The 13,188-nt window shown below is 32.4% G+C and overlaps 2 protein-coding genes across 8 annotated transcripts in view; one reads left to right on the top strand and one right to left on the bottom strand.

The window, feature by feature from the left end:
* The window catches only part of ALY3 (DNA binding protein), a 28,780-nt gene extending 25,513 nt beyond the window's left edge, over positions 1 to 3,267 (top strand). For all 5 annotated transcript variants that reach the window (XM_088105477.1, XM_088105476.1, XM_088105473.1 and 2 more), the window contains 2 exons: positions 54 to 332; positions 2,703 to 3,267. In XM_088105477.1, the coding sequence (XP_087961603.1) occupies positions 54 to 332; positions 2,703 to 2,867 (444 nt within the window). In that variant the 3' untranslated portion in view covers positions 2,868 to 3,267. The remainder of the gene's footprint in view (positions 1 to 53; positions 333 to 2,702) is intronic.
* An 879-nt stretch (positions 3,268 to 4,146) lies between these two features.
* Positions 4,147 to 11,365, bottom strand: LOC124825236 (sucrose nonfermenting 4-like protein). 3 transcript variants are annotated; one of them, XM_047297823.2, is made up of 14 exons: positions 11,135 to 11,365; positions 10,636 to 10,937; positions 10,425 to 10,512; positions 9,909 to 10,088; positions 9,277 to 9,414; positions 9,128 to 9,187; positions 8,714 to 8,803; positions 7,325 to 7,429; positions 7,053 to 7,197; positions 6,803 to 6,976; positions 6,474 to 6,537; positions 6,247 to 6,316; positions 4,746 to 4,860; positions 4,147 to 4,670 (listed from the first exon to the last, which is right to left on the bottom strand). In XM_047297823.2, the coding sequence occupies exons 2-14, from the start codon at positions 10,758 to 10,760 to the stop codon at positions 4,579 to 4,581; spliced, it is 1,446 nt and encodes a 481-aa protein (XP_047153779.1). In that variant the 5' UTR covers positions 10,761 to 10,937; positions 11,135 to 11,365; the 3' UTR covers positions 4,147 to 4,578. The 3 variants fall into 3 exon arrangements, with proteins under 3 accessions (XP_047153779.1, XP_047153767.1, XP_047153805.1); XM_047297811.2 differs by having other exon boundaries at positions 10,636 to 10,872; XM_047297849.2 differs by having other exon boundaries at positions 10,636 to 10,830.
* Positions 11,366 to 13,188: the final 1,823 nt, after the last annotated feature.

The raw sequence follows: 13,188 nt of genomic DNA, 5'->3' as shown, positions 1-13,188 counted from the left end.
TGCTGACTATATTCTAGTGATGTACTTACAAATTTTCATAAAAACCATTGCAGGCAATGTCAAATTTAAGAACGACAGAAAGAATTGAGGATGCAATAAATTTCATCAATAACCAGCTTTCTGTGGACGAACCTACTGCTTCAGCCACAACTTTTCCGCATGCAGATTCTCTTTCTCTGGCTTCTCATGATCAATTGGCTGCCAGCGTATTAAATCCCTTGACAAGTTGTCATGTACAAGATGCTGAACTCAACGGTTCATCTGACCAAAATGAAATGAAAATTCCCTCAGAACTTATATCTCATTGCCTAGCTACGTTGTTCATGATTCAGGTAAATCACATTCCACTGAATTTGATTTTTACTTGAATGATTTTCATGGTCAATCTCCCCTCACTATTTTCTTTTGCTTAGTCATTTGAACTTGTGGTAGTTCAACAAAACCTGACCTTATGCCAAACACTAACTATTTTATGGACAATTTCTATGGTGCTTTTTTCATTTAAAAAAAATATATTTTAAATAGTATCATGGTATTTTACATGGTGCTGTGTATTTATTTTATTATGGGAGATGAACAATTTATTTTAAGGCAGACTTCTCCATAAGACAGCCATTTGACTTGATATGGCTGTTATTGTAGATAACTGTTTCTATCAAAGTATCAACACTATCAACTTAATTTGTTGCCTTCAATTATTTAGGATGACTAATATTTACTCACTTTTTTGTAAAATTATTTTCCTGTACCATCTTGGTTTAAAGAATATAAACCTAGGCTGAATACATAGTGGCAGAATAAACACCAAGGTGGAAATAGCGGCATTCTGGCAATGCCATATTTACTTCTCAGATCTCTCTACAAATATGTTGTCACGAACTAATTATTATAAAAGCTTAAGTTGTTTGGTAAAGATGCGATAATGGTTTATCTAACCTCCTCTAGCACAAGAGGCCTATGGGTGCAGTTGCAAATAAGGCAAACACACCCAAGTTGTGTTGAAAAACCATTATTTAGAATTGGAGCAGTATCAAAGTCTAGACCACTTGGTCATAGAGCTTCCATACTATGTCATGGACCAATTAACCTAAAAACTTAAGCTATTAGGTTAAAAAACATAAATGGTGTATTGATTGTATAAGTGTCATATTTACATTCATTCTGTATAGCATGCAACAGTTTAGGAAATCAGGAAAGGCATGAAACTTGGTTATAGCAGGTCTAGAACATTAAAGGTGATACCTATATTTGTGGTGCACTTTTAAATGCTAAATTGAATTTAATTCCACTTGTTATCTAAGTCTCAGGAAACAAAGAAATAGGTAGAAGTTATCATTTATATTACAACATTTGAGTTTCTTTAATATCTAGTATTTTTTTTTGAACTTCAACTTCTCTTCAATTTAAAATTCAGTGTGTTTAGACCATATCGGAGCTATTCAATTTATAGGGGAGAAAACAATAGTCAATTACCCTATTTTAGACTGATAATATAAATATAGAATCAATTTAATTCATCATATTATCAACAGTTACTATGTCTATAGGATTCTAACTTATTTACGAGATTAACAGTTTCCCTCAAGTTTTTTTTTTTTAATAAGCAAATAAGTTGAAGCATATAGGTCATATCCACCAAGTTTCTTTTTGTTGGTTACCATAGTAACAAGATAAGAACACAAAACTAAAATAAAAGATTAAAAGAGGAGCAAACAAACAATAGACAAAAAAAAACTCATCAGAAAGTTACCAACAGTGAATGATGGAACATAACAGAAAAAGAACAAAAAACAGAAAATATACATGATTTCTGAGAACTTTACAATGAGTTAGGTTTTCCTTCCCATTAGTTCTAAAATACCATATTAAAAAGTAGACTTTAATTTAATTTAATCTAACAAAATTTACATGTAAGATTAGGTTTGCTCTCATTTATATAAGGTTTATTCTCATTTATATATATATTTTTTAGTTATATGTTTAAACGACGATGAAACTACACATTACTTCATGCAAAATATTGGACATCTACGTTAAATTAGACATTTGAAAGTGATCTAACAGTGAGTAGTACAATAAGCCTACCAAACGTTACTGAGACTTTATTCTCTACATATCTCTGAGATGTGAAATCTTTAATATACTCTCTTACATTGTGGATAGGTAGTTACACAACAGGTGGCACAATAAGTTCAGTAAATTCCATTAGAATATGCTGATACCGTGTTTAGAGGAGAGAAATTCATAAGGGATATAATGAATTGTGTTTAGACCGCAATGGAGCCATTCTTTTTATAGGGAAGAAAACATAAATACTAAATATTCATGTATCCTATTGTAGGCTATTAATATGAAAATAGAATCAATCTAATTTATCTTAGTATCAACAGCGTTACTATATCTTTAAGATTCTAACACTAAAAACTTTTTACCAACTACGTCTGTTCACAAATTGTTTTCTATTCAATAAAAAGACAATAATACACATAATCAGGGTCTCGTATTCATAACGCAATTAAATAGGGACACCATTCTCTAAGGTTGCTTTATGTAAATGCTCATGATACAAAAGATAAAGTGTAGAGTAATAGAATTGGTACTACATGTTAATGAAATATTCAAAACACGTGATTAAATCAGTTGTCCAATTGAAGACCTTTTACCTGTACACCCTAACCTATTTTTGAAAAAACAAAATGCAGAAGTGTACTGAACGACAATTTCCCCCAGCCGATGTCGCTCAGGTACTAGATTCTGCTGTCACCAGTTTGCAGCCATTATGTTCAAAGAATCTTCCAATATATGGTGAGATACAGAAATGCATGGGCATTATAAGAAATCAGATATTGGCACTCATACCTACATAGCTCGGACGCGTTCCTTTGTTGTTTGTAAATGTGCAATATGGTTTAACTCTTGCTGACGTGATCTCTATGGAGGCTCGTGTGACATACATACCTACACTGAGACCCTGATATTTCGTTTTAACATTTGAAGCAGGGAAACTATTTATGTACTGTTAATACTATTGTAGCCGGAAGAAAAGAGAAGATTAATCATCTTATTCTCTTTTCAGATGTACATATTTTTGAAGATCAAATTATAGTGAGGGAGTAGCATGTAGCATGTATTATTCAGAACCAGTATTGTGTATGTCAATCATGTAAACGCGAAGAGCTGTGTGCATGCTATTGCCAAAATGTGAACAACTTAGTGTATATTCCTACACTGTAATTGTAATCTTAATATTCTTTTTTTTTTTCACTATCTTGATGCTTTTAACATCTAGAATCCACATTGATAACAGTTCAAACGTTACTGCATAATATGGTTTGGAACGTTGTAGGTGCAGTTACAGTAAATCTATCTCGGTATGGGTAGGCGTCATTTTTAACATTTTGTCTTGTCCGACTTTTTGTAATTGCGACTGATTATTTGACTTTCCGTTTAACATTCAAGTTTTGACAACATACGCATTACCTTCGCTCTTCTGTGAGTTTCGATATTATTCGGGATTTCCTTTGAAATGAAATTTAGTTCAAATCGAATTCAAGTCTTTCCCTATACAAGTTCAACATGTGTTACCAACTCACCCATAATTGTATTAAACCGAGCAAAACTGTATTCTGCAATATCGAACCTATCCTGTTAAGGCTATTTTGATTAGTTTTGTATTTTACTCTAATGGATTAATAAAAAACTAAAAAGTTTTATATTCCATACTATCCTGTTAAGGATATATTGATTAGTTTTTTGTATTTTACTCTAATGGATTGATAAAAGACTAAGGTTTTATATTCCATAATTTTTTTGGCAGCCTTTATGGTCGCCCAAACTCCATTCATTGTTTACGGTGTGCATCATGTACTGTGACTTGCTTTTTACTTTGGAAATATTTTTCTGTTCGGGTTCTGATTATCGAGAATAGCCACCGAATAAATTTCATTTTTTAAATTTAGTCCCAACAAAGATATTGATGTATTGTTTTCTTTCATTTTTCATCCATTACCACCAACTCCCTTCCATTTTCGTCCATTGAAAAAAGAAAAAATCACTTTCGCTTATGTCCACGGGGTTGGGGGATGAGGAAAATTTGCCTATCACCACTCCACAAAAAGGATAGTTAACAAATGCTATTCCTCGAACTAAAGCTAGCCAACAAAAAATAGTATTTCGAATATTGGTCCTCCCATAATTTTTCCCCCGAAATTTGTGACTTCACAATATATGAAACGATTACACACATTGTGCACTCCCCTTTGCCTGTATCCATATGAGGAGGACAACATATTTGAACATAATATGAGTGGGGAAAGATGAATAAATTTGGGGCAATCAGGCTAAAATTTACAGGCCTCTTTCTCTAGCCTAAAATCTTAAAACAAGGCAATGAAGCAAGAGGCCAAACCAATTGTATTTCAATGAAATAAAGATGAAATCACCGTGTAAAAGCTCTGGAATCTCTTCTTAGTGGCTGTGGCTGTGGCTGGGCCGATGATGGTTGCCTGACTATATGCATAAGTGTCATGACCACCACCACACTATCTGTCAAACTTGTTTGGTCACCAACAATCCAAACTAACCAAGGAAGAACTTGAATATGTCACTCAGTGATATGATGCCTTCTACCCGCTTGCTGCCAGCTTCCACAATGACTAGCCGCCTCACACCTGCATTGAAGTCTAGTTAAACTAAAAATCAAAACAAAAAGCTCCTTTCATCTGATAAAGGCCAAAGAAACGTGCCTGGTTGTGACAAACGTTCCATCACTTTATGCAGAGAATCAGTTCGCAAACACATCTGACATCTTTGACTTCTTGGTTCGAAAGAACTGTAAAAATCTTGCCCTAGTTGCAATGCCTGGAAAAATAGACCAACTTAGGTACTATCTTGATAAACAGTTAAAGATGCAAGCTTTCTCCCTTATTCTTCAACTGATTTAACAATTAACATCGACCAAAATTATAAAAGGAAATACTGGAACAAAAGGTAAACAACTTCAATTTTTCCTCCCTAAAATGTGGCCGTGTAAAAGAATCCAAACAAGGGGAAGAAACCGAGTGACTTTCAGGAGATAGACATGCAAATAAATAGCAAAATCCTTATAACTGGCATTAGCAACGAATTAAGAGGTTTCATTACAAATTAGATAGAAGAGTCCATTTTTCCCATTTAAAATAAATACAGCGGCAATCCTATTTCACGGTACTATAGCTCACCTAATTCAAATCAGCCATTAAGGGCAATATTGATTATCCCTATAAAAATCAGCATTTTTCTTGAGTGCTAAAAATATTCTCCACTAGGTGTGGGCAAATGGTGAAGGTGGGTTTACATCAGCACAATGAGGAACCGAGTATTGAAAATTAGAAATTGGAAATAAATGAAAGATTTCATTGAATTGAACTGCACACTCAAACACAAGTTATATCATCCAACTTCTCCCAAAATTGAGCTAAGTTGGCTTTAGCTCATGGGAGAAGCTCCAATTTATTTTAATTTCTTATTTTCTTCTTTATAAGTGTTTATAGAGAAGTCCTAAAAAACAAGCCCCTTCATCATTTTTCTTCTTATCCATATATCACAAATTTTTAGGAAGCCCGTTATATCAGCTCATTTTGACCACCAAAATGCTACAAGCAGACTAGTACAATTTGACCTGGATTATTATTGCCGGTGTCTGTAATTAATCTGCCTAATTCTTCATGACAGGTTCCAACAAATGGGATATATTACCAACATTTAAAGGATAAGTTCACTTTTGGAGTTCACACAAGACTTAGTAGAAAAATAAACATCGGGGAAAGTACCTCTTTATTGGTAAAGTGAATGCCTATTTACATTATGTACACATTAATTCATTGATGCATATTAACTTTCAACACCAGACAGAAGGATATCTAACCTCTGCATCAACAGCACTACTATACTACCATTTTGAATAAAAGCAACATAGTTCCATGTCAGACTTTACATTACCAATTAGCATCACATCAAGCTCTATATACACAACTTCAAAAGGAGGGAAAAACACAATTAAAGTATCTTAGTTCTAGATACTCTTTGTAGTGCTGCCTAAATTTAGGGAGGAAAATCTCTGATTTAACGAAATTCTAACATCACCCTCATGCAATTAGTGTCATAAATTGGCAAAACTACCTAACCAGAAAAGATGAACTTTTCATATTTCTATTTTTTTTTTATTTTCATGAATTGTCAACAGAAGTATTAAGGAAAAAAGCTTACCTGATGAACCGTCATTTCATCAAGATTAATATGTGTATAAGTTCTGTCCTTTGCCAAAGCTGTTATATCACTGTAAAAACAAGGAGGGGAGGAAAAGTGAAAACTGGACAAGTGCCTCTAAACATCGAACTGGTGGTAGGACAATTTAATGATTGGACCATAGATTGATTCCAAGTATCTCGAACAAGGCATCAGTGAGTGTACTGACAAGTATAAAAATAACTAACCTTCGACAATATATATCCAGTAATGAGTCACTGTCATCAACTATTGGAATTGAACTTACTTGCGCTACAAAAAAAAGAGCAAGATGTTACATTAGCATAAGCAAACACCTCTATAAAAAGTCATTTCTTTAAATCAGAAGATGGATCATCCTTACTTTTTATTTATTCTAAACATTCATCTTGTATTTATTGTTTAATTACACACGAAAACAACCCTTCTTCTCAAAATGGAGAGAGTACCCTCTACCATCAACTCAATGCCTCAAAAATGTAATAGGATACCAGTTTCTTTTGTACAATATGTTCGAAGTTAGACAAAGAAATCACACCTTGAACTAATAAGTTTAGGGCTGAAGTAAGTGAAGCATTTGGTCTCAACATTGCTAGAGGCTGGCAATTTGGCTCCCCAATTTTGGGCACCCACGTACCCACAGGGATTGCACAGATTGGAAGTTGAAGTATGGGCAATGAACTAGAACAATTCCTAAAATACCTGCAAATGCCTGAGAAACCAATTTGGTAAGAATCAACCAAATCTGAACAAACATACATATAAAGAAAGTTCAGGAAAAAACTTACATTTAAGGATTCCTGAAAGTGAAGCAAGATGTAGCAGCTGGGGAAATGAGCCATCTTCAGAAGATGAATGAATAATAGGAACTGTTGAAATTCCATTTTGCAGGATCTTCAGAGCAATCTCTTTCAGATTATCATATGGCCCTGCCTGCATAAATAAAACAATCAATGTATAATGGTCAGAATGAAAACAAGCATCATCATATAAAAAGTAGAATTACACAATAAAGGTATCTATATATCAATGCCACGAAAAGCCAACATAAAACACTTACACGGATAAAACCTTGTGTAAATGCTGTCCATTTTCCTTCTTTCCAAGCCGATATGGTATGTGTTTCAAGCTCCTCTTCTGTCAGATTGGACCCATGATTTCCAAGCTGAGAAAAGGACCAAGTTTTAACAAGCATTACCAAATATTGAAGACAAATGGAGTGCAATTCCCTAAATTTCTATTTTTAGAGAAAAATAAGATAAGAAATATTTTCTGTTATGAAATTTCTCCCTTCGTTATCTAAAGTGTGAATGATTTGCAGAAGATTTAAATTACTTACATCATGTGTTACTACTCAGTCAAAATTATTTTTATACTAATATAATTTTTATAATTTAAAATTATAATTTAATTCAACACAGTCTTAAAGAAATTGGATTTAAAATTCAGTACATGTCAAAATTATATATTTATAGAGATAATTAATTAACTAAACTATTATAATTTGTTAATTAGATATTTTTATAATTTGAAATAGTATACAAGAATTCAAAAAATACATTAAAGTTTATTTCAAAAAATTATATACAATTCTGTCAAAAGGGTAAGTTGTCATTTAAATATGATTTAGATTATGTCATTTTGGTCAGACGGAGAGAATCAAACACAACATAGAATGATACTATTCTTATCCTTTTTCATCTGGTTTTGTTTTCCATTGCGTATTAAACAAAAGATTACAATTATCTAGTTCATATCCTATCCTGCTCTAATCACGCTCCCTTGTCCTATTCAAGCTCCCTTGTCCTATTCCTATCCTTTTTCATCCCATAATGTCCACCAAATGGACCGTGTTAAAAGGTTTCTTCCAGGAATTTGAAAAAAAAAAGTTAGAAATTCTTAGAAGACAGACCAAATTCAAATTTTGATGTTGCTTCTTAAAAACTAGAAGATAAATGTTATAGTAACTCCGTATCGTATTGTTTACGCAAATAACATGCATTATCTATTCATCACTTATTCATTGTCAATTGCTCAACTATTATTCAGATTCTTCTGTTTATTTTTTTCGCAATTGGATCTGGCCATTTATTTGATGGAGCTTGCCATGGGGCAAGGCTGGAGATACAGTTCTTGCAAGAAGATGGTTGGACTTAGCACACAAGTTTACAATTGTACTAAATTAAAGAAATGTGAAGCAATGGGTCCACCTTTCATGAACAAAATTAACTATAATTCTATAACCAAGTAATAAATATTTCTCTTTGGTTTTCTAATTCATTTTTTTTATGATCTTGATAACAGGTTCTGTAATTTGTCATACATCTTGTATATATTGATATTAGCCTTTCCAAGTTATTTTAAGTGTAATACAAACCATGACGACAAGAGTTTTTCTACCAAAAACATGCCAACAAGATGGGCTAATACAGTCTTGTACTTGACATACCTCTCTTAAAATTAAAATAAAATCCAAGGCACTAAGAACTCCAACAAACTGCCCCTTGCAGATGTCCCAAAGAGGAGCCATGGGAATTCCCTGTAAAATTACTCGATTCATATAAGTAGTATGCACAAACTACTAATCAGCAACAGAAAAAACATACAGTAATACTACAGATGAATATGCTAGAGCATAAAATGAAAGATGCAAAAGACTCAAACATTGTCAAAGCAAGAGATTTCGAAATAACCTCTCAAATTCAACAAAAGGATTCAAAAGTATACAAGTTATTTCCAGCCTATTTACCCAGGAAAGAAAGGAAGTAACATGCAGTATCCAGTATTCAAAAAGATTATTAGCATAATCACTCAACATATTTCAAAAGTCAATATAAGAATTATAGTCCAAGCAAAAAGATACCTGCTCATGCAGTATGTGGAATGCCTGTTTCACAGGCAGATCGACATCCAAGGTAACAACCTGTGGCCAGATGTCACTAAATTAGTAAATTAAGTAATTCTAGATGGAAAGTCGCCAAAAATAACGGGTTGATGGTAAAAGTTCCAAACCTTGCCTGACTGAGGAAGTAATTCATATGCTGTGCACGAAGATAGGAATGAAGAAATACGCTGACGAGAAGTCTGTACATCAGCATCTGATATCCTTGGTAACAACACATTACTTAATGTACCATCTGTCAATCGGACCTGAACAATGAATTTTCATAAGCAAGGAAACGAAAATCTTAATCTATAATAATAAAGGTGATATGATGTTTTGGTAAAGACTTTCTTAGACTAAATTACCCTTCATCTGCTGGCTCCAAAAACTACTACTTCGCCCCCCCCCCCCCCCCCTTCCACATATTCTATTCAATCTCTTTACTCTCTCTCTTTTCCGTTCATCCCACTCCCCAAAGCACTGACTATCCCAAACCTTCTAAGATGTGAGCAAACATTTACACACAAAAAAATATCAATTTATGTCAGACCTAGATAAATGAGTATTACAGAATTAAAAGACATTAAAATAATGGGATCTAGGAGTTTCAAAAGGATTAAATACAATCTTCAGATAGATATCAGTATGAAATCTATTCTATGAAATTTCAGTACCAAGTACAACTCCACCAGCCAGTATGAGAAAGAGAATATATGCTCGTAACAACATTAACAACTGTCAAAGTATGAGTAATGTTTACCATGCGTCGAAAAGCCTCGTTATCCACATCCATGTTAGATCCAGAAACTATGTCTGGAGTTAAAAGAGGTACAAAACTAGGATCAGTAGCCAATAAAACAGTATTAACTATCCCATATTCTCCAGATAAACAGGGTTGATGCTCATCATGCCGCCATTCCCCATCAACATAAAACTTGTACTGCATTCAAAAAACTATATAATAAGTATCTAGCCACCAAGAATAAAGGTCAAACATTTTAAACCCATTGACACCTTCATAAACAAACTTCAGTCAGAAAAAGGGGCGGTATCTCAAAAACATTTATTGAGAAAATCATTGTGAATAGATCTTGCCTTCAAAACATCTAGAAATAACTGCACCATATAACTGTTCTCTTATGCTGTCTATAAGGTATTGACATTAACACAGCTCAGTGCGAAATGAACATTTTGCCACCAAAACATAAATTATAAACAATAGACCACAAAAATTATGAAGTGCACAAAACTTGTTAGTCAGACACTATAATATGACCTGATGATAACCAGGGGCCAAGCTATGAATGACTTGAAAAACAGTTGGGCAGCCTTCCACTGGCGACATTTGTAGAAGTTCAGACCACCTGGAAAGTGACACGAATCCCACGAAAACCAACACAATAAAATCAGAAGAAAGTGGAGCCCTTTTCACCAAATGGATGATGGTTGCAGAAGGATTAAGGTGTGTTAATCTACAAAAGACTCACCGTGTGAAAGAACCGCTTAGATACACACTCCCTCCCCCATATGGCCACACAAACCGCATGGGAATTAGCACAGCCCCTGCCACACCACCAGCATCCCTCGCAGAATCCACGCTTGGACTGAACATTTTACCTCCAAATTCAGAGTGCTACACTGATAATACCCTCCAAGAACAACACTTCATTGCATCATGCCACCTTGTTCAATTCGTATAGTGAATGCAGCACCAATTCAATGCACTAAGAAGCCAGAAAGAAATAAAAGAGAGAGAAAGAAAAGGAAGAATTCGTCCCAAATCAAAATCCTGTCGGGAAAATAAAAAGTCAAAATTTTGATGCTTTGTTTCACGAAAAAATGTAAAACAGCCAGTGCCCATAGCTCACTGCAACAGAACCAAATAGAGATTTGAAGAAGGTACGAAAATCGACACCCCAATTTGCATGCAACAAACTCATTGACTAACAGACACAAAACCCTAACCCTAAATCGAAAGAAACGTACCAAATCGAGCCTCGAACGTCCACGAATTTAAGAATTTCTGGAGGAAAAAAAGACTTAGAGGAAAAAAAAAGAAAAAAAAAATATAGAAACCCTATTGAAACATAAGAGGAAACAGGCTGAGAAAATCGAAGATGGGTGAGCTAGGAAAGAATCCAACCGTGAAAAAAAAAATACCAAAAAAGACGAAACCTTGAAATAGATGCTGAAAACTTATCACTGAGGCCAAAAACAAAAATTGATGTTAATTTAATCTGAACATAAAGAAAGGAACAGGGTCAATGAATTATGATTTATGAATCTGCTGCTGACTAATCATTGTTAGAGAGAAAAAATAATTTGTTTTTATAATATTAATAATAATAACAATAGATAATAATAATAAAAAATAGGAAAATGTATGCATGATTTTAAACATCTAGAGAAATAATTTTTAATTAAAAGATGACATGTTACTTAATGTTTTAAGAGCTTAATCATAGTCAATGAATCACTTAATTTTCAAAAAACAATTAATGAGATGCAATACTTTTATTACATCAGTACATCTAAATTAAATTATTGGATACGCGTATATAATAAATTTATTAATTTTATAATAAAATACTTAACGTAGTTCATATTTAGTCGAAGGTATTAGATTATTTACATTAAATATATATTAAAATAATTCTTAATATATTTTCGTCATTGAATTAAAAATATATATATATTAAGCAATGAAGTATGCAAAGATTTGCATTTATGGGTGGAGAATGCGAAACATTGTGAGAAACAAGTTTACAGTGACAATATTATATCACATTGCAATTGATAATTACATTCTTCTATTTAAATTAAACTGTGATTTTAATCTACGTTTTCAGAATATATAGTAGATATTTTTTTATAACTTAAATGTAAGTTTTTTTACTTGCATGGGTTAAATATATATTGAAAAATTATAATCATTTAAGTAATTGTATTAAACTATATTCTTGTTAATAATATAAGGTTGAACTCTCATTAATTTTTTCTTAAAAAAGAAAAAAAATTATAGATATTATTTCAATATTGTTTTCCTTGAATCCAGGTGTCGTCTTCTCTTTATAAATTTTAATATAAAAAAGAGGGACATACAATAATGCATCCAATCCCAGTTTTGTTAACTTTGTATCATGATTACTTATAAATTGTTACAATGTCAGTTTTAATGAATTATACATCAATTATTTGTGATACAGAGATTAAATTATAAGTTAATTGATAAAAAAAATATCATTTTCAAGTTGTAAACTAATATCCAAAATTATATTATTCTCCTTAGCAAGAGTAACATCTTTTTCATTTAGCAATATGATGTCTTTGTAATTTTTTTCCACATTTGTTAAATAAGATAAACTTCTAATTAGATGGTGTAAAACTCTCCTATTAATAATTCAAAAAATTGTCATTTTTTTATCATGAAGATAATTCTCAATGAAGACAATTCTCAATATTAACAATATTCAAAATTTCAAGAAGTTGTTGTGATGTTATTGGAGTGATGCAGAATATCTCTGTTTCACTTGATTTTGTTATAATACGAGACTAATCATCAATATTTCTTGTATAATATGGTATAATTCTAAAAAAAATTATTTAATTCTCCTCAAGATTTTCCCAATCTCTTAATTTTAATGCAAGAAAACCCCTTGTAGCTTTATTTATCAAGACACTAATATAAATAAATATTACAAAACATTGTTACACAAACTAAAATAAAATTATGATCACTAAAAATATTTATAATAAATATCTATAATTAACTAAGAATATATTTTCTAAATATAATGACAATGTAATAATAAAATTAGTACTGCTCAAATGGGTTGAAACCTGTGAGTCAATTCGGCTCACCGCGGGTTTGAGTTGGCTCACCACCCGACCTATTTTTTTATTAAAATCAAATTAATTAAATTAATTATTCAAATCCTATTTTTTTTCTATTCAAATCAAATTAATTATTCAACGCACAACATTTACTTCACAGTAGAGCTTTTCGTGTTGTGTTGTGCTGTTGTCTATCCAAAAATTTC

This window comes from Vigna umbellata, chromosome 1, assembly GCF_029865625.1.
Source record: "Vigna umbellata cultivar VRB3 chromosome 1, Vumbellata_1.0, whole genome shotgun sequence".
NCBI classification, from domain to species: domain Eukaryota; kingdom Viridiplantae; phylum Streptophyta; class Magnoliopsida; order Fabales; family Fabaceae; genus Vigna; species Vigna umbellata.
This window is presented reverse-complemented; position numbering and strand designations above follow the sequence as displayed.

Coding starts and splice junctions, on each gene's coding strand:
- LOC124825236 (XM_047297823.2), bottom strand. CDS start 10,760: ATGTTCAGTCCAAGCGTGGATTCTGCGAGGGATGCTGGTGGTGTGGCA. Junction 9,188..9,276: donor TACTTCCTCAGTCAGGCAAG/GTTTGGAACTTT, acceptor ATCTGGCCACAG/GTTGTTACCTTGGATGTCGA. Junction 6,977..7,052: donor ACTTTCAGGAATCCTTAAAT/GTAAGTTTTTTC, acceptor TTGGTTTCTCAG/GCATTTGCAGGTATTTTAGG.